The sequence below is a fragment of the Electrophorus electricus genome, chromosome 5 (genome assembly GCF_013358815.1).
Source record: "Electrophorus electricus isolate fEleEle1 chromosome 5, fEleEle1.pri, whole genome shotgun sequence".
Taxonomy (NCBI): Eukaryota; Metazoa; Chordata; class Actinopteri; order Gymnotiformes; family Gymnotidae; genus Electrophorus; species Electrophorus electricus.
In genome coordinates, this window is record NC_049539.1 from 530,885 (window position 1) to 551,882 (window position 20,998).

Genomic DNA, 20,998 nt, shown 5'->3' on the forward strand with positions numbered 1-20,998 from the left:
CAAACTGACAGCAGTGTTGTAAATGTGTTTAACAGATTGATGTTGTATACTGTTAGAATTGAAGTTTTGTTCTGCTATGAATGATTTGACTTTTGAAAATATTTGGGGTTACAGTGATGTTTTGTGTTCTGTGAAAGATGAGATGTCAGGTTTTTGGTGATTTCAAAAAAAAAAGTTCATATAATTTTTCTTTTTCATTTTTGAAATTGTAAGCTGTTTTGAATGTCGTGTGCTTGTATATCGTAACTGATTAATAAAGTTTATTGTGAAATCTTTCTCACTCTCATTTCTCTCTCTCTCGCACTTTCTCTCTTTTTCTGTTTCTGGTTTTCTCTCTCATCAACTCAAAACTAATTTTTTGAACAGGAAGAAGATCGTAAGCTGTTGATTGCTTTCTTGGAGGACGTTATGACCACTCTGTCTCTCTCTCACGCTCCTCTGGACAGTCTGAAGGCTTCGTTTGTGGAGCTGGGGTAAGAGAGCCACTCGCACGGCCCTGGTTCAGATGTGGTTCGGACCCGGGCTCTAAACTCACCTAGCTCCAGCTGGAGACCTAATTGGCTGGCCAGTGTGCTTCCTGAATCTCCCAGACACTCATTTTGTTTTGTAATCCATCGAGAACATTCTAGTGATTCTTTAATCACACAGTGCAGTAATTCCTGTTATAAATGCACCATCGCTTTACAGAAGGTACATGTTGAAGATGCATAATACACAAACAAAAACAAAAACAAACAAAAAAAAAAAGATCTGATAGCAAGAGCCCACGGGACAATGATACCGGGGCGTATGGGACCGTGTGGGAGGCGGGCAGACAGGGTGTAGGGGACAATGCTGCTGTAGTGTCCAGTGGTCAGTTTGAAATGGCTAAATGTATTATTTTGGAGAAAAACCAAAAAGCATGTTTACAGTGGGCCTTCTGGTCTGGGTTTTATTTTTTCAATCCGTGGGCCTTATGAATGGGTCTCAGTAATATTCCAGTTTAAGAATAACGGCTCATGTTTAATTTTTCACTCGTACACACCAGAGCGGTCTGTGAATGTTCCCTACTCACACTGGACTACCGTAACTGTTATGCTGGTGTGCACACTGGAACACACTGGCGAGATTTGCCCACACATAAAGGGTTATGGTAACTGCGGTAAAGGGTACGTGGTTACAGTCATTCTGTCACTCAGTACAGTAACGGGGTTACAGTAAGTCATTCTGTCACACACTGCTGAACGCTGACTGTTTTTCTCACACATGCTAGATTATAGAAGCCCAATACTGACTAGTGGTGGGGGCAGTTTCCACGGTAGTCGGGGGCAGTTTCCTCTGTCTCACTCAGCAGTAGACCAGCCTGCATTTGTACGACCTTAACCGCAGACTACACACTGAAGTTTCATTTTATCTGTGCGTTTCTTTGTGTGTGTGTGTGTGTGTGTGTGTGTGTGTGTGTGTGTGTGTGTGTGTGTGTGTGTGTGTGTGTGTGTGTGTGTGTGTGTGTGTGTGTTTAGGGCCAACCCCGCGTACCATGAGCTGCTGCTGACAGTTCTGTGGTTCGGGGTGGTCCACACCTCGGCTCTGGTCCGCTGCACAGCCGCTCGCATGTTCGAGGTCAGTCCGCCTTTCAGTTTCCTAATCAACTTCATTGATTAATGTTATAATACTCCAGTATATTGAGTGTTTGGTTGCTTGGCTTTGAACTTGATGGACCCTCCCTGACCTCCCTATAGCACCCCCTTGTGCATTGTACCCTTGTACATGTAAATCCACCCATATTGTCCTCAGCAGCACAGCCAGCTACCGTAGCTTCGTGTGTGTGTGCGCGTGCGCGCACTGCTGTACGCTTGCTGTCCTCATCCGGAATTGTTTAGGGACAAAAAAACCAAACCAGACCAACGTTCCATCAACCTGCCCCTCTGTCTCCGTTGGGGGAGCAGAGCGTGATGCTGCTGTCCGCTCTCCTCCTCTCTGGCTGTAGCTTTAGTGACGGCTGCCTGGCTCGCTTTAGTTCCTGTGATTGACACCCGACTCCCCACACCTCCACATTAGACCATTCAGCCCCTCTCTGTACCTCTCTTGATCTTGTGCGAGTGTGTGTGTGTGTGTGTGTGTGTGTGTGCGCGTCAGCACTGTGCTTATTCTGTTACTTTTGTTTTTCTTTTTCTCTTTTTCTACCCCTTCTTTTTCTCTCATTCTGCCCCCCTCTCCCTCTACCCCCCCCCCCCCCCCATGGTTTTTCATGATATCTGCTCACTCCTTCCATGCGTCCTGTGTGACATCACCCCTGCTCTGACCAATCAGCTGTTGGTGAAAGGGGTGAATGAAACTCTAGTAGCTCAGAGAGTCGTTCCAGCTCTTATCACACTCTCCAGTGATCCTGAAATGTAAGTCTTCGCCTGCCTCCTCCTCTCACACACCTCTCAACCTCCGGTCTGATCAGCACGGCTCACGTTACTCCTCCCTCAGTCATCTTCATCTTCTCTGAGGATTTCTTTTTTTGCACACAGAACTGAACTGTGATTCAGGAGCCCGAGTTCAGATTCCAGGTTGGCAACCTGTAAAATCGCAAAAAAACCAAAAGCAAAAGTGAAAGAATGAGCCAAACGTCATGTGTACAGCTCCTGTGTGAGGAGGACTGTCTGTCTGAGCAGACCAAGGTCTGAAGGAGCACGCCTGTGTGTTTGTGTGCCACACTAATGTCATTAAGCTAGTCCAATTATTCAGCCGCCACTAACCGCCACAGGCTTGGAGCAGAGCTGCACGTGTCTCTCAACGTCCGCCCGTCTGTCCATCCATCTGTCCATCCGTCTGGCCTCGTATTTGCCTAGACAACCCCTCTCCCGGCCCCAGATAAGACCCCCAATCCCTCTCTCTGTCCTGCTAGGTCCTGTGTGTGTGTGTGTGTGTGTGTGAGCGTGTGAGCGAGCGCGTTTGACCCACACGTCTTCTCCGGTTTGCAGCTGATCCTTCGAGGCATGAATGAGGCCTTAATTGACAAGCGAGTTGCCCCAGCCCTAATTACCTTGTGCAGTGGTCCTGAATTGTGAGTTTACCTCAGCCACGAGACACCTGACCACCTGTATCCTGTCTCTGCGTTCTCTTGGTCTGGTCTGTTTGTTACTTAGTGTTATTGTTTGGGGTTTTTACTCTTTTTTTTGGAGGGTGGGATGGGGTAGGGGTTGTGTTTTGGGGGGGGATTTTGTGTTTTTGTTGTGATGCACTAGTGTTGTCGTTTCTGTACTGCCATTGGCATGATCGTCTGACATTTAACCATCCTGGCTTACTCCATTCTCCACCAGAGCTTGTGATTGGTTCGTGGGTCATGCGGGGTGAGATGGGGTGGTGGGCTGGCTGACTGGGTTTCGATGCCTTTGTTCTGATTGGGTTTCTGTTTGCAGTTCTGTGAGGATCTCCACGATCCCAGCATTCGGGACCATTATGGAGACTGTAACGCAGCGAGAGGTGCGGACCTGATGCCACGCGCGCGTATACACACACACACACACACACACACGCACACACAGAGAGTTCTTGTTATGTCTTTGGATAAGTGTTTGACATTTCACCTCACCTCACACCACTCACTCGTGAGTTTGGCATCATGGATGCCAGTGTACATCTGATGGGTCGTGTGAATGAGTTAATTTATCTACCTAGTGTGTGTGCATGTGTGTGTGTTCCAGTTGCTGGAGCGGGTTAAGATGCAGCTGGCCTCTTTTCTGGAGGACCCACAGTATCAGGACCAGCACTCATTACACATGGAGATTATAAAAACGTTTGGGAGGGTGGGACCCAACGCCGAGCCCAGGTTCAGAGATGAGTGTAAGATCAGCCGGCACATGTGCGTGCATACACACACACACACACACACACACACATAGAGGTAACGTTCCCCTCTGCGGTTTCTGGTTGAACTGTTTCTAATTCAGCAAAACAAGTATTTAGTATTGTGTATTTTTTGTGTGCATATTTGAGCATGTGTACATACGTGCAGGTGTGTGTGTATGTATGTATGTGGGTGGGTGTGTCTCATACTTCGGTCTCTGTGCAGTTGTTCTTCCTCACCTACACAAGCTGGCCATGGTCAACAACATGCAGACAGTAGAGCAGAAGCGCATGGATGTGGCCAGCCAGCTGTTTGAAGCCTACAGCGCCCTGTCCTGCTGCTGTATCCACCCTCTACAGCTCTCCTCCTACACATACGCACACACACACCCCACTCCCAGTCCACATGAGGCTCTTTTCAGTCTCTTCAGTTAGGATTGTGTAAACATGTTTTTTTTTCTTTTTCTTTTTTTTTTTTTTTACAGTAAAAGTCACCTAAATCCTTCTTTTGTGTGGGTGGGTGTGTGCGATTCGAGCAGCAGTGGTGAGTGGGTGGGTGTGTGTGGCAGTGGTGTGCCTTGTAGCCCCGTTACTCCTGAACACACACAACGCCCAGAACTATAATGTGGGTTTGTGTCTCATTATGTTCAGGGGGATTCAGTGGAAAATGTTAATGATGTGGACTACGCCACAGTTCCAGTGTCCGGTGGAGTTGTGCTGTGGTCACTGTTCTCTCGGAGTCTCGGACTTTAACTGAGGTTTCAATCAACTGTGCAGACCACGGAATCCATGTGAGAATTCAGCCGAATTCCATCCAACAGGAAGCTGATTTACACAGTCTTTCCTGCGTTCTCTTACGCTCTCTCTCTCCTTCTCTCTTTATTCACCCCACCCCATCCCTGTCTTGAATCTTGTTCAACTATTTCAAACTAACTGGAACCCCACTGGCTGACACAGCCTGTCTGTCCTGTAACACACACACACACATACACACGTCTTCCGAGAGTTGTGTCGTTCTGAAAATGTTTACGTGTCCTGCTGGCAGGGAACTTAAGAAGGCAAACCTCAGCTGTTTCTGGGCGGTAAATTGCAGGGTGGCTGGTGGTGCTCTCCACAGAGCACTGTGATGTTGGACCAGCCAACTCCAGCACCAGGCCCTGGTCCTCCTTCCCAGCAGAACTGTGTCTGTGTGGGGGTGGCTGGCTGGCGTCTACACATCCGTCCTTCTCGCTCTCTCGCTCTCTCTCTCTCTCTCGCTCTCTCCCTCCCTCCCCATTTGTTTCCTTCTTCTTTTGCTCACTTTCCTTTATTTCATAAAATCTGTCATTCTCACCTTCCTGTCTGTGTATTTAACTCATGGCCTGTCTTACAGCCTGTGTCTGTCTGTCTGTGTGGGGTCGCAGTGGTCCTCACTACTGTAAACTCATCACGTTCCTTTAACTCCATAATCCCAGTTATTTGAGGAGATTATGATCACTACTATAATCTCATGTTCCTTTAACTCCATAATCCCAGTTATCTGAGGAGGTTATGATCACTACTATAATCTCACGTTCCTTTAACTCCGTAATCCCAGTTATTTGAGGAGGTTATGATCACTACTATAATCTCACGTTCCTTTAACTCCGTAATCCCAGTTATCTGAGGAGGTTATGATCACTACTATAATCTCACGTTCCTTTAACTCCGTAATCCCAGTTATCTCTGAGGAGGTTATGCTCAATCATTTTCTTCCTGGTCTGCGGTGCCTGAGATCAGATATGGAGCATCTTTCTCCAGAGCATGAGGTAAAATCTGAATCCTCCAGGATTCACCAACACAATACACTCCACAAATCTGGTTTCCTTTTTAAAATGTGTGAATTAATCTTATAAATGTCTGTGTGCAGGATAAACGTTAAAACAGAAGTCGTTAAACATTTTTATTGATCGATTTATTGGACCCAGCATGCCATTGTAGCAGTTAATATTACATATTACATGCTTGTCATCCATGATTGTCATCCATGACAGTCTGTGGTGGGAGGTACTTCACTGCAGTCTGATTGGATGGCACTGTTTCAGAGCATGACCTGTCCCTGCTTTAGGATGTAATAAACTGGTTGTTTGTTTGTTTAGTATTTCATGGTACGTAACTACATAGTCATTAACAGTTTAGCTGGAGCGTTTTGCTATTTGTCTCAACTCCGAGTACAACTGAGCAACATGTGACTTCAATCATAGTTTCTGTGATTCTAAAATTATTTTTGTCTTCCTGTCCTCACAGTCATGTTGCCTACCTTGACCTGGCGCACTAGTGCCCATCTGACGCGCCGTTAACGCCCTGAGCGCCATGCCGTCAGACTTCCCGCCATCTCTAACCGTTCTCTCTCTCTCTCTCTCTCTCTCTCTCTCCCAGGTTATTCTGAGCTCCATGGTTAAGGAGTGTGAGCTGAAGGTGGAGAGTCGTGCAATGGGAGAGCCACCAGGGTAGGAACTTTGCCTCTTGCCTAACCCATGACCTTTGACCTTTATTCCTCCATGATTGTTTTCCTTGTTCTGTGCAAAAGCTTCACTTTTGTTTCTCTCAATCCCACGGTAACTCAGAAGGTTCCTGACGCTTCCCTGCAGGTGTGCAGGACATTGGTACAGGACTTTAGCAATCCAGCTCCTGACCCCAGGACAGTATCGAAAGATGGTCGTTGAGTTAAAACAGGACTGTGTTGATTGAAATTACAAGTCTTTCTTCGTATCTTAACAGCAAGAACAATGCCAATGGTTAATGTTACCGTCACGGCTCAGTCGAGCAGTTCCTCACTCTGACCCGGTTCTTTTGTCAGTGGTGCCTCGGTGGTTCAGGTACTGGACTAGTAATCAGAAGGTTGCCAATTCAAAACCCACTACTGCCAAGTTGTCACTGTTGGGCCCCTGAGCAAGACCCTTAACCCTCAATTGCTCAAGATGTGCTCAGACAGAATTGTAAGTCGTTTTGGATAAAAGCGTCAGATAAATGCCATAAATGTAAATGTTTGTGTATATGGTTGGAATGAACCGATACAGTATATAATTAAAATGCTTTTAACACAATTGAATTCTCAGTTTTCAGTAGGCTTTGCATCCCTAAAGTAGCTGCAGCTTGTCAGGGTCTGTTCCTGGTCTGCTTTGTTTGATGATTTCTTTTTGGAAAACTGAAGCTACTCGATCGTGACCTGATAAGTTGAGTCGTGTTGTAACATAAATACATAAATACAGGTTTGTATTATAAACAGAGAAGTGCCAGCAGGCTGACAACACAAGCATGGTTCTGCTACTGGCTCTGGTGGGTGTGTGTGTGTGTGTGTGTGTGTGTATACATAAATCTGTACTTGTGCAGCAGTCTGTGCCACAAGCTCTTATCAACTTTAATTACAGTAAAATACCATAAACGGAGAAGTGTAAACTTTAATGCCAAGCTTAAATAACCCAAGCAACAATAATCACAAGTCGATACAGGAGGAGTTTGAAGACGGGCTCTTTTCCTTCAGGTCCATGTCTATCGCAGCCAGTTTGGTGGGTGAAGATGCCAAGACCAAGTTCCTGAGCAAGATGGGTCAGCTGACCACGTCAGGGGCCATGCTGGCTAACGTCTTCCAGAGAAAGAAGTGAGTGTGAGGGTGGGTGTTTCCCATGATCCTCTGCTGCCTGGGGCCTGCTACTTGAAGTCAGACGGCTGCCTTTCCCCTCACCCGGCTTCTTTGGTAGTCTGTTTTATATCTTATTTATGTCAACGTTTTTTCCAACCTCCAAAGAAATTTGCACTTTTTTTGTTGTTCTGAAATTGTTTTATTTACATCACTACAGATTTGCTTTGTCTTTTAGACATGTCAAATTTATGAAGGAAAAAAACAAACTTTAATAATGATTCCCTTCTTGTCTTGACCTCTTCGTGTTGCAGTGTCTCTGGAGATGTTTTCTATCAGTGTGTGTAATATTCGGGTTCTGGTTTTCTTTTGGATATGCGCAAACAGTAAATAACTAATACACTGAAGAACATCATCCCTGTATCATGTATATTGGAAATCGGTGTCATAATAAAAAAGTGATCATCACACGGTGTGAGTGGTGTGTATGGCGCGTGGTGTCCTTGTCCTGACCAGACTCATTAGCAGAGAGTTAGAGCATGTATTACTGAGCCGCCCGCGCCTGCTCACGGGTCCCGGGTGTAACGTCAGCACGCGCGACCTGCACGGGCCAGTTTTGTGTGGGCCTTTCAAGGCTCACTAGCTCATGTCCAGAATCTCGTCCTCGTCTGCCCGGTGAAGGCATTCGGATCTGCGTCCGTGTCAATAAATAACTTCGTAGGAGTTCTTCCAGGACTGGATTTGCATGTTTAATCTTTAACATTTACGTTTAATTAGTCACGAGGCGCACGGCCTTTTTTCCACCTTTTACCAAACGGGCGAAGGGAACGGTTAGTGCCTAACGCGCTGTGTTCCCGCTGTGATCGGGTGCGGCGGGGTTGGAGTTCAGCTGTAAATCACAGCGCGCGGACGTTTAACTTGTGGTTAAACGTGTCGCGAGCAGGCACATCTGAGTCACGAGCAAAGACTCGGAGGGTACCGTGAGTCAGACGTTTGAAGCCTTTCCAGAGCAACCAGGAGAGAGGGAGACTGCTCCCAAACCCTCACAACCCTGAACCTTTCCGCGGGTGTTCAGTTATTTACCAAGTCTATAACAAGACTGCAGCTCGTGTTCGGCGCGCGGCTCTCCGCTGTGATGAGTGCTGGACTCAGAGCGGAACTGCCACCTGCACGCGAGCAGGAGGCTACGTTTCTAACCTCAGGCACCAAAAGGTTTTTATGTGGAGTCGCTCTGCAGACGCTTGCACGCGGACCATCTTCAGACATGGCTGATCGACCGCCGCACGTGAACATCAGACCGCGATCCTGCGAACGCTCCACGCCGTGAGGCTGCACAATAAGGGCCCGGGGCCCGTGGCCCGTTACTGCGCCGCTCGGAGGTGTTTAATAGCGCAAATACATCACGAGCCACTCCTGCATAGCAGGAAAGCAGGCTCCGCGCGCATTAATCCAGGTCCCCGCTTACCCCCCGCTTTGCATTTCGAATGATAAGTCCCTGTGCGCGCGGGCGCGCACACACACACACGAACACAGCATTATTTAGTACAATTCAAAAGCCAAAATCCGATCGGGTAACATTTGAAAAAAGTGTCTCGTGAACCTACCGCATTCTCGCAAGCACAATCTTGGCCTCGGATTTGCATGCGGGGTTGCGCAATAGTTTTCCCGTATTCCCCCCCCCCCAACGACAGTTATTCAAATCAGGTACTAACAGCTCCAGTGCACACAGACGAGGCAGCTCGCGGTATGAAGTCCAAGGCGAGAAGCAGGGAAGACCTGGCGCGAGTCCAAACTCCGCATTTCCGGCTGGTAGCACGCGCCCTTACTCCAGACAGGTTCCAGACTCATGACACGAGCCTGCACGGTCCCATTGTCTGTGCGTCACGGCCACTGCTGCTGTTCGCTGCTAAAGGACAAAGACTTCCTTAGTAATTAAAGGTTATATTCCAGCACGTGGCTTTTGCTGCTTGAATGATCTTATTTCAGCATCTTAACACCAACCTGTCTCGTAGAGCCTAGTGTAGATGGCGCAGACACAGCATGCTACAAAGGGTTCAGTGTCGTGCCCTCGCTTACCGCATCTCGCGAGCTACTAGCAGGCCGGCGGGGACGGGCATCGCGAGCAGTCTCGTTTTCCTCGTGCCATCCTCTGAACCGATCACAAAACCGTCCAAGCGAGGCTTTAAGTCCCCAAACCCCCGCGCTCTCAGTGAAGAGGTCAGGGCGACCAGGGCAGTCGCTTTACGAGTTTAAATTCACATCCACATGGTAACGTTGGCTTCATTTAGGTGACATTTCTTTCACATTTCTAATTAAATTTACTTGTAATATTTTTTTTGCTGCTTATCCTTTTTAATAGCAGTTAGCCGTTAGTTAGTGGCAGCTAATCTGTTATCTCGGCAAGTTGCTGTAATTTGCCAACCTTCTTGCATACCTTGTGCATTTTACATTATACAACTTATAATGCATCGTTTTCTGATTAAAAAACTAAAACTGAGCGTGCCAAGGCCGCACCAGGTCAAGCCTGCTGCTGTCAGAGGCCGGGTTTTGCCGCGCGCTTGCAGTTGCAGCCAGTTCTGAAGGCTTTTCCAAACACAGCACGTTTAAATCTTATGTAGATGCATTTGATTCATGCACATATTTTTCAACTTTCATTTCTCTCCCTCATATGTATTAAGCCAATATGGTTAGTCCTGCTCTCAACAGCTGGGTCGTGTGCACGGGCTTCGCGTACTTTTAACAGTAACTTCTCACTAAGTCAACTAAGACGTTCTCAACGTTTTATAGTGGCCTGTTTTAATCTCTTATTCAAATCACAGTCCCCTAAGGTTTTAGGGTTTTATTAACTCCAAAACCCGTTCCCTGTTTTTCTCTATGGAGGAGGTTCCCAGATCTGGCTGTGTAGCGCTACCCAAGGCTGCTGCACCAAACCTCTGAGGCACAAAGAACACGCGTCCGGGAACCTCTCGCTCTGTGTCTCACACACACACTTTTCATTCCTATTTATTTGTTAACTGGTCAAGACCTCGCGACGCAGTCGTCACGCCTCGAGCAATTTACATATTTGAGCCTCGATTTGTTCCTCAAATGGCCAAATAAAGCAGTTTCCCCTCCCCGTGCCACAGACCCGCGCTGGTCGGCGTGTTCATCCGCAGCTCGCGAGACTCGTCCGGCGGAATAGGAGGAGCGTGATTCAGGTCGAGCTCGGGACTCGTGGGTACGCGCACGCCAGAGCGTGCGCGGAGTGGCGAGAGCAGCGCGTGGCACGGGGACCCCGCTTTACAGTGTTGCTGGACTTTCTGTGTGTGTTTCGCTCTGCAACCCGCACGATGGGAGCAAACTTCACGAGCTGTTGCTGGCTGTTTCGAGGGTGGCTCGCGTGCCTCGCCTTCACCCTGTGTGTCCAGGTAAGGCTGTTGGCGGTGATTAATTTTTTGTCCGGTTAAAGAATAAATAACAAAGCAAACAAACGCAACGCTGTTTTAATGGGCAGCGACCGACAAATGCGCTTTTCGTCACGTGAAACTGTTCCTATTGACTTGCGCTCTCTGACCGCGAGGATGGAGACGGGCGGTGGAACTGCGATGATTTTGTGATTTTTTTTTTTTCATACGTGTTGGTCTTGAGGTGAAAAATGACAAATCACGAAAGATGAACACTGAGTATTGATGGGTTTGCTGCCTGTTTAGACTGGAGAGAGCTGATCTTAGCCTGCATCCAGACTCCCCTGCTCCCGCCGCTGCCTGGTCTTCCTCTCCTTCGGCTGGAAGTGTAACCAGCTCTAAGATAGACTGTCTTTTCTCTGTCCTTTGTGCCACAGGCTGAAAAAAGGGAACTTCATGTAGAAGTGGTGCGTGTGTTTTCAAACTTGTGATAGTCTATGCTTTAGACCCCCAGTATACACGTTACACACTATAGAAGAGGCGCAATTCCATAAAGAGCCCAAATCTGTGTTTTCTCATACAAGTTCACATGACCTTTTTGCTTCCATTATGTTAATCTAGAGTCAGTCCCTGCACTGTTGGAGACTAGACTGTAGATCCAATGAGGAAGCGTGACCACCGTATGTGTGTCCTCAGATTCTTGGTACAAGCTCATTCTACCTTAGAAAAGTATATAAACGCATATGAATGAATGAATGGATTCATTCGTTCATTGACTCCCTGCCTTGCTTATTTTTTCTCTTGGCTGTCATCTCTTGGCATCTATAGCAGCACACATGTCACACACCTACAGGTCTGAACTCGCTGTTGTAAGGCACGAACATCCTGGAACATAACAGTTTAGCCGGGAAAATTATTTCAAGAAAATGATTTCTTCAGAAGGATTCATTTGTTTCTGACCTGTTAAGTGGGAATGCACACGTTTTCTGTGACATATTAATAATACCGGACACATACCCATTTTGTCTGTGTTGCTATCTGTTCTTAACTGATAAACAATTTGTTTTCTGAATCAGCTTGTCAGGGAAAAAATGTCATGACAGCAGTTATGCAAACATTGTGGTTTTTTGAAAGACACAGTACAGTAGATTATAAACTGGCTTTCAAAATTCACGATGCTTGGTCTGCCATGTTAGCTGAAGTGTCCCTAAGTGTATCTAAGTCTTGCTTAACCGAACCACAACAACTGCGCACCCACTCTGTGTGAGCTCAAACAGCCACACTGCAGCCACGCTCGTCAGGCTGCGCTGGCTGAGATTCAGGGGTAGGTCAGGAAGGATCCAGCTGTGCTCGCCGCGCAAGCAACGTCTGGCCTCATGTTGCCTTGCATAGTTTCTACCGTGTAATTATTCAGGGCGTCTCTCACCATCATCTTATATATTTAGTCAATGAAAATATTTCATGTCGTTTGTGTATGGCCCCGACGTTCGGACGCAGGGAGACCAGAAAAAAGATTGGGACATTACTCTGGGTTTCCAATTTCTTTTCTCACACTATTTAATCCAGAAAATAATCCCACATATAAAACACCATATCCTTACGCATATACTAGTATGCTTTAATAAGTCTATTTAATAAGTATTCATTTGTGTATTCATATAATTCTGAAATATGTAAATTAACCATATGAATTTACAATGATCTCATTACTGAAGGATAATCTTTATTTTTTGCGTTTGATATATCTCACAAGTCCTGCTTATAATGATAGTTTCATATCAAATCACTGAAACCCTTATTTATGGGTAAACATCACCAGGTCAGACATCGCTACTGTAGCTACATGTATGGAGCAAAGTAGAAAGTGACCAGCGTAACGTGGAAAAGGTCGCCGTCAGCCTGCAGGCTGGGGTGACCTGGTGATCAACAGGCTCCTTGTCCCGACGCATCACTATTTATCTAATGAGGAAATGTCCAGGAAATATTTGATATGTCCATTCCTAGATATTTGTCTATAAAAGCCACAAGCTATAGTTAGCCACCAAGAAATGGGACTGAACTGGAAATATTCATGACCTGGTACTTCCTCTTTGCTTCTGTAGTTAAAAAAACAAACCATCAGAGATGATTAGTGCCTACAGAGACTCTGGCTGCTGTTATAATCCATCCCTGTTCTCCCTGTTACATTTACGGTATTTATCTGAAGCTTTTATCCAAAATGACTTACAATTCTGTCTGAACACATCTTGAGTAATTGAGGGTTAAGGATCTTGCTCAAGACATAGCAGTGGTAACTTGGCAGTGGTGGGATTTGAACTGGTAACCAAGTCCAGTACCTGCACCAGTGTACCATTTGGTATTTTCTTGACGTCCATATCAAGCACAGCTTGGCAGGTGGTGATGTCATTTTCTTTTCAGAGGTCACTTTGGGCTCGTCTGAGAGAAGGTGTCACTTGCTTCTGCTTAGATGGTCTCAGCTGATTTTCTGGGCTCCTCTGAGGGGCAGGTGGACATTCCAGGGTGTCCAGTGATTTGAGCAGATGAGTGGATGTTGTGGTAGTATCAGCAGGGAAGTGGTCAGTGGTTACTTCTCTCTTTCCATTTCTGGAGTCGTAGCTTCAGAAGACCTTATTTATAGACTCTAGAAGAACATGGCGTGTGTGACGACTGTGACATGGAGGGTAGCATCATGGAGGCAGTATAGAACATTGTCATTTAAAACAGGTGCGATTGGTGTACATGATATCCTGGTATCAGATGCACGGGCAGAACGCTGAATCAATGCTGTTTTGTAATGTGCACTGGGCACTGGGGACCATTTCTGACGGATCTGTCATCGCCCACTTTGAATAGTGGCAAAAAACCACTTTGTTTACAAGTTTTCAATTACAATTTCTACTTTACCTGTTTATTTTATCTGTTTTTTTGTTCCAGGGGAACCGCGCCAAGCCCAGTTGCAGCCCACACCAGTACCCAAGAGGAAATAAATGCTGTGAAAAATGTCAACCTGGTAAATAACTCTAAATATTTCTTTAAAAAAAGGAAAAATGACTTAATATTTCCACAAACCAGTGGATGGCCATACATAGCAGGAGAGCAGAGCTACAGGTCACGTGACTAACATGATGGAACTGCGTGTGTCATATAGAAACGATGTCAACAATGTTGGGTGGGATTGCAGGTAAACATTCCAGCCATGCAGAAGCTGAATATGATTAACACTCAGAGATTAAACCAGTGGGATCAGGTGGGTTCCTGCTTGGGTGCAGTGACTGCCTGTACACAGTCCTTTATGGGTCAGACTGGGCCCTGTGATCTTCTGTACAGAGTCATAGACAGTTTTAGACAGGTTTTTGTCATTTACAGCATTTATATGACACTTTTATCCAAAGGAATTATGACCGAGTACAACTTGAGTAATTGAGGGTTAAGGGTCTTGTTCAAGGACCCAACAGTGGTGGGACTTGAACCAGCAACCTCCTGATTACTAGTCCAGTATCTTCACCACTGAGCTCCACATAAACTGCCCATAAACTGCCACTGATTCTAAACTGATGGAAATCTGTCCTTTTCTTTACCTTTTTTTTTAATTATTTATTTTTTTTACCAACATCAGGAACATTCCTGTTTGCCTCTTGCAACGACGACGAGCAAACAATTTGCAGGCCATGTGGGACAGACGAATACCAGCCAGACTATAACACAGAGCAGAAGTGTCTTCTGCAGAAGTTCTGTGATGACGGTCAGCTGCATCTCTTGATCTGAACTGCTTCTCTACTGACATTTAATATATGATGAGATCATAGGGGAAGACAACATACAACACTCATTCATGATCATCAGCTCAGCTGCGTGAAAAATCAAACAGACTGGCAGCAGAGTCCTGAGGAAGAAGGTTATCTGGGTGTGTGTCTAACCCTCTCACTCACTCTTCTTCCCCTTTTGTGCCTGCCTCTCTCTCTCCCTCTCTCTCCCTCTCCCTCTCTCCCTCTCTCTCTCCCTCTCTCTCCCTCTCTCCTCTCTCTCCCTCTCTCCTCTCTCTCTCTCCCTCCTCTCTCCCTCCTCTCTCTCTCTCTCCCTCTCTCTCCCTCCTCTCTCTCTCCCTCTCTCTCTCTCTCTCTCCCTCTCTCTTCCTCTCTCCTCTCTCTCTCTCTCCCTCCTCTCTCTCTCTCTCTCTCTCTCTCTCCCTCTCTCTCCCTCCTCTCTCTCTCTCTCTCTCTCTCTCTCTCTCTCTCTCCCTCTCTCTCTTTCTCTCTCATGCAGGTAAAGGCTTTTATCGTTCCAGTCCCAGCAGCCGCACACAGGCTGAACCCTGTCAGTGTAAAAAGGGCTACCAGTGCTCCCGAATGAACTGCGAGTTTTGTGAGCGGATCCCATCATGCATTGCAGGTCAAGGACTCACGGGCGGTATGAATGTCCTTTTCCTTAACAGCGGCGGTCCAGTCAGTCGGGTCCAGATTCTGGTTAACGAATGATCACTCATATGCTATTTGTCCACCTTCTTGAGCTACTGCTCATGATAATGTTTTAATATAGTTTGGATAGTTTGGATCGTTTCAGCCAATCCTTCTGTTTAGAGTTTTCGTGATGTGTTGGTACTGTGATTAGGACCAAGCTGACCAATCGGAGGGTTAGATTTGAGCGTTAGATTTCATCTGCCTTTTCCAGCTCAGCACAGAACAAATATGAGAGTAGATGAATCATAGCGAAAAATGCTACAACGTTGTGGTGTCCTTTGGTTTGTGGTTGGGCGTAGCAGTTCTTCACGAGAACAACGATCAGACCAGATCGTGTAGGCCTTGGCAGTTCAGACTATTTTCAGTGGCTTGACGTGGGCACGTTGTACTTAAGGCTTAGTATAGTGTCAAAGAGACACAAATGTATGATATTGTGGAAATGATATGCCTCACAGTATAATTTTTTTTGTAGAAGGGTTATACCAAAGCCAAGGTTTGTGGAACAGAATGTTAACTTTTTTCTGGGCTGTGTTATTAAAGATCCTGGCCACCAGTCGTGTAAGGAGTGTGAACCCGGCTTTTTCTCAGATTCAAACTCGTCAGAGCCTTGCAAGAAGTGGACAGAGTGAGTATGACCAGCATCGGGTCCAGCTGGAACCAAAAGATATTCTCTTTCTGTCTCTGTCTGTATCTCTCTGTCTGTCTTCCTCACACACACACACTCTTTCATACACTTTTATATATACACACACATACACACACGGTTCGCTCCTTTGCTTGGTCACTGTACTCATTCTCACGAGTGCTGTTTGTCTGGCATTGCCTTCCTGTCACAGACATACACAAGTGCTTCAGAAACCTCCAGTCTTGCCGCACTGTGGTATTATGACTAATTTCTTCACCACTTCCCCTGGAAAGAGCCTGTTTTCCTTAGTAGTCCATAATTGTGGTAGCTGTTTGTAGAGACAATCCAGCCTGATTAAATCGGAAGAGATCGGACAGATACAGATTCCCGTCCTGATAGGTCTCATTCTTTCTTTCAGCTGCAAGGCCATTGGCAAGATGCAGGAGAATCCAGGGAGCGTGAATAAGGATGTGGTGTGCGGGCCACCCTTTGGTATGCTGTCAGATAGTTTCTTCAATATACTGTTTTTAAAATCACACCCAGATTACATTTACATTATTTAGCTGACACTTCTATCCAAAACAACTTACAATTCTAACTGAACATATCTTGAGTAATTGAGGGTTAAGGATCTTGCTCAGGGGCCCCAACAGTGGGAATTTGGCAGTGGTGGGACCAGCAACCTTCTGATTACTAAACCAGAACCTTAGCCACTGAGACACCACTGCCCCAGTGGAACCACTACTTGTTTTTTGAAGTAATATTCTTCAGAGTAATATTATCCGTAGGCCTGCCTCTATGGTGTACTAAAGCTTCATTGTTCCTGCGTTCATTAGGACCGTCCACCTCATGGGCTATGGTGGCTGTACCCTGTGGCATTATAGTGTTACTGGCTGCCATTCTGTCCTGCTATAAGGACAAGCTGAGCATCTTCTCAGGTAAACCTGCTTTAGATGTGTTGTTTGTTTATTTAGGTTTAATTTCCATGCTGTTAATGAAGGTTTTGTTTCCTCTTTTCACAGTCAACCTACGGACCTGCGTGCAGAACATCAAACGCAGCAGAATTCAGCAAGTAAATAAGTCCATGTGTTCAACAGACGTTCAGTAAAACAGCTGCTTAGCCTGTGTTGATGCTACCGGCATCTCCCCCTAATGAATGTTTCTGTTGCTAGGAGACGCTGACGCCCCCATACCATAGCTCAGGACTACAGAACAGCCCTCTGTACGAGATCACGTCTCACCTCATCCGCCAGGATGACAATCCTCCAGAATACCTGAGAATGTGTTCGGAAACCAAACTGAACGACGGTGGTGCCTCTGGCTCAGTCCTGACGCAGAGTCATGGGCAGGACCAGGACTCTGGCGGGTTGGACCTGAAACGGGCTGACGGGTCCTCGAACTCTTCCTCGGCCGACGCCTCCTCGGGAGGTCCCACCTCGCCGCTTTCCGGAAGCACCTGCAGTTGCCTCCCTTCTATGAAGGAACCAGTGGAAGTCGGAGACAACGAGGACTGCAGCCAGCTGGTGGCGATCGGCCCGGCTGGGTGCTGCTCCTGTGGCCAGGGGGACGCTGTGGAAGTCGCAGGTGAGAGAGGTGGTGCCGTGACCCAGAAGGAGCCTCCTCTGTGCAGAAGCTGCTACCCCGACAGGCTCCCCAGCTGTCTGCAGGGTTCTCAGGAGCTCTATCTGGACTCCAGCAGGCCTGCAGGCAGGGATGGCGCGTTACAGGTCAGGGGTCAGCGATACAGCAGTAGACAGAATGAGCCGTGCTGCTGTAGCATAGACTCCACCACCATCCCGCCCACGACTACACTCGGCATAACCAGTAACCGAGGCCTCTCGCTTATCGATGGCACAGACCGCCTGTCTGACCCCGATGCACACCTGGAGGTCGTAGGTCAGCGCTCCGAGGCTACTCTCACCTGTGGTAAGAGGTCCACGTGGCAGATCTAGAAAACTGTGCAAAGCTTTGGGGGGAATTCAGTACACAGGGCTGAAAGTCCAACACAGTCTCAAGCACCACCGTGAGAACATGTTCCCTGTGTGTCTGAGGGATTTCAGCACTTGTGAACGTAACTTTTAACAATGCACAACTTTAACCCAGAGAAACAGTTTACTCTGGATTTTTTTGGCATTTTTAAATGACCCCAGGTGTTCTCTAAAATCCTGATCATTGAGTAACATGGAACTCCACATAGGAAGGAGGTCCGGTCTCAGAGCGTGTGCTCACACAGCAGATGGCCACCCATTTCTCAACCTGGCTCCGTCCACGATCTCTTACGCTCTGTTTGCAGTGGAGTCAGTCCAAGGTTCATGACTTTTTTGAGTCATAGATGTTTTTAAAGTGGGCACATTTAAAGTGAGAAAAAAATCTAGATTACAATTATGGTAAACTAAACACCCTCTGCCTAACCTCTCCTCCCACAAAACAACGCTTCTTTGTGTGCCTTCTGACATATATGGAAAGTTAAATTTGGTGATAATTAGAATGAAAACACTGGCATACCAGTAATTGATATTCCAGTAAATGGTGCTGGTAAAAAAACCTGATAGTGTGGACGGTGAGTGTCTGGGAAGCCGTAAAATCACAGTTTTAATGACTAAAAGATGTGTGAAGCATGAATCATTGGTAGTCCGGCTCTGTCGCGGAGATGCCGTGCCGGGAACACAGAGTAAATTCTTAAATAGGAATATACGAACTTAAATAGGAACTGCTCAAACATCTGTCAAAGTGGTATAGCAGCAGAAGGAAATAGGAGAAACAGAAATAGCTGCGTTTAGTGCTAAGTTAGGGCTGACTTAGCAATCCGGGCCCCAGATCTGAGCTACGTTTCTAAACATGAGAAAGGTAATGTTTGGAAAAGCTGTGTTCATTGCAGAAGTGCCTTTACATCCTGTTCTTTGACATAATGACACAGTGTGATGTCACTGGTGGCCACACACTGGGCCAACGTAACCTGCTGTGATGTCACTGGTGGTGATATTTTGGTACAATAGGCAAAACACGTTAGCCTCTCATGCTAACATTAGCATGGTTCTGGCTCCCCTCTGTTTATTACCTAGGCGTGCTGTCACTCTCCACTAACGCATGTTAACTTTGGCATCGTGTGACCGTTGGCAGGTCAGGGGACAGACAACGACACCACCCCCACATTCATGTCCAACGGACAGGTGACGAATTTCACCGGAGACGTGATTATGGTGTACGTCAGCCAGACGTCCCTGAACAGCGGCAGCAGGCTGGAAGATTCCTGCGCCTGCTCTATCCAGGACGGGTCAGGAGAAGGACGCTGTCAGCCTGCCGTGAAATACTCTGCCCCACCACCAGAGGGGGGCGCGCAGCTGCCTCAGGAAGTGGCAAACTGGCAGCCTCAACCCAACCTCTCTGTCTGAACTGCACTTCCGTTCATCTTGGTTTTTCTATTGATTATTATTTTGTTGGCCGATTTACCATGTAGCACTCAGTGTGCTGTTTTATTCAAAATGCCATGCATTTGTTGATCCTAATATGGTGGTTTCTTTCTTGTTGTTTTGTAATCAGTATCTGTAGTGCTATAATAGTACAGATGTATTTGATTTATGTCTGCCACTAGCTCCCGCTGTGCAGATGCGCCCCGTGTTGTTAGGCCAGAGAACTCACATGTCTGTGTGGGACGTGGTAAATTTACGATTGAGTAGGTTGCCAAATTCTATCACAAGCTATGTGTGCTGGTCCTTCAACCCTCGGGTCTATTCCCCGTTCCTGGGCCTTTCTATAGGAGAGCCAGGGCACATCTCACTGACAGATTACTTCATGGAACAAAATGGAAGTTCTGCGCAAGCTCTGTGGAAGTTCTGTAAGACACTCTGTGGAGACTGTAAGATTCTCTGTGGAGACTAAGACTCTCTGTGGAAACTAAGACTCTCTGTGAAGAGCAACAGTGGGGACAGTTAACCTTTTACTCTCTTTGAAATGTTTTTTTTTTTTTGAAATGTTTTTTTTTTTAAATTATTTTCCATTTATCAGGGAAATTTCATTTTTCGGATACAGAGAAGCATTTGTTGTTTATGGTGGCGTTATCAGCCACTTCACACATCTGACCATTCAGTTTTACTGAAGGAAGAAAAAGAGAGAGTGTGTGTCTGTGTGTGTGAGAGAGTAACTGTGGACATTCATTACACGTGTGAGTGTGTGTGTGTGTGTGTGTGAGAGAGAGAGTAACCGTGGACATTCATTACACGTGTGTGTGTGTGAGAGAGAGAGAGAGAGAGTAACTGTGGACATTCATTACACGTGTGTGTGTGTGTGTGTGTGTGTGAGAGAGTAACCGTGGACATTCATTACATGTGTGTGTGAGAGAGAGAGTAACTGGACATTGATTATACGTGTGTGTGTGTGTGTGAGAGAGAGAGTAACCGTGGACATTCATTACGTGTGTGTGTGTGTGAGTATGTGTGTGAGAGAGAGAGTAACCGTGGACATTCATTACATGTGTGTGTGTGTGAGTATGTGTGTGAAAGAGAGAGTAACTGGACATTCATTACACGTGTGAGTGTGAGTGTGTGTGTGTGAGAGAGAGTAACCATGGACATTCATTACGTGTGTGTGTGTGTGTGTGTGTGTGTGTGTGTGAGGGAGAGAGAGAGAGGAACCGTGGACATTCATTACGGTGTGTGTGTGTGTGTGTGTGAGGGAGAAAGTAACTGGACATTCATTACACGTGTGTGTGTGTGTGCGCGTGCGTGAGAGAGAGAGTGTAACCATGGACAGTCATTACACTGTGTGTGTGTGTGTGTGTGTGTGTGTGTGTGTGTGTGTGCGTGAGAGAGTGTAACCATGGACAGTCATTATGTGTGTGTATGTGATTCAGAATCAATGTTTGATATACAAATTGGAACCATCTATTACTGTAAATAAAGGTAATTTGGATGAAACAACAGTCATTACATTTCCTAAGACTTTGGGTTTTTTGTTTGTTTTAAGATACGCTGTTTACAGTGACAGCGTTGCTGATTGAATGTGAAGTTAAAACCCCAAATTCCACTCTGTCCATCCAGTGTTGCCACTGCATCTGTAATTAGAGAGGTGAATAAGTCCCGTCTGCTGTACGGGCCGTGTGAAACGTGGACCCTCTGCTATTGTG

General features: G+C 46.5%; 2 protein-coding genes across 12 annotated transcripts in view; both read left to right on the forward strand.

Moving 5' to 3' along the window:
- The window catches only part of relch (RAB11 binding and LisH domain, coiled-coil and HEAT repeat containing), a 30,169-nt gene extending 22,288 nt beyond the window's left edge, over positions 1 to 7,881 (forward strand). For 4 of the 11 annotated variants that reach the window (XM_035526686.1, XM_035526690.1, XM_035526691.1 and 1 more), the window contains 9 exons: positions 367 to 473; positions 1,500 to 1,599; positions 2,290 to 2,372; positions 3,387 to 3,450; positions 3,672 to 3,810; positions 4,040 to 4,156; positions 5,512 to 5,600; positions 6,211 to 6,281; positions 6,399 to 6,718. In XM_035526686.1, coding sequence (XP_035382579.1) covers positions 367 to 473; positions 1,500 to 1,599; positions 2,290 to 2,372; positions 3,387 to 3,450; positions 3,672 to 3,810; positions 4,040 to 4,156; positions 5,512 to 5,600; positions 6,211 to 6,281; positions 6,399 to 6,522 — 894 coding nt within the window. In that variant the 3' untranslated portion in view covers positions 6,523 to 6,718. The other 7 variants (XM_035526695.1, XM_035526688.1, XM_035526696.1 and 4 more) reach the window with 5 other exon arrangements.
- Positions 7,882 to 10,664: 2,783 nt separating this feature from the next.
- Positions 10,665 to 20,030, forward strand: tnfrsf11a (tumor necrosis factor receptor superfamily, member 11a, NFKB activator). The gene is made up of 10 exons (XM_035526443.1): positions 10,665 to 10,818; positions 13,729 to 13,804; positions 14,411 to 14,536; positions 15,058 to 15,201; positions 15,792 to 15,876; positions 16,295 to 16,368; positions 16,713 to 16,814; positions 16,899 to 16,948; positions 17,049 to 17,802; positions 18,997 to 20,030. Exons 1-10 carry the CDS (start codon positions 10,741 to 10,743, stop codon positions 19,266 to 19,268), a joined length of 1,761 nt encoding a protein of 586 aa, XP_035382336.1. The 5' UTR covers positions 10,665 to 10,740; the 3' UTR covers positions 19,269 to 20,030.
- Positions 20,031 to 20,998: the final 968 nt, after the last annotated feature.

What these genes read in the sequence shown, in the direction of transcription:
- tnfrsf11a (XM_035526443.1), top strand. Translation starts at nt 10,741, where the DNA reads ATGGGAGCAAACTTCACGAGCTGTTGCTGGCTGTTTCGAGGGTGGCTC. An exon ending in CCTTCACCCTGTGTGTCCAG is followed by an intron (nt 10,819 to 13,728) that starts GTAAGGCTGTTG and finishes TTTTTGTTCCAG; the next exon opens with GGGAACCGCGCCAAGCCCAG. An exon ending in CAAGCTGAGCATCTTCTCAG is followed by an intron (nt 16,815 to 16,898) that starts GTAAACCTGCTT and finishes CTCTTTTCACAG; the next exon opens with TCAACCTACGGACCTGCGTG.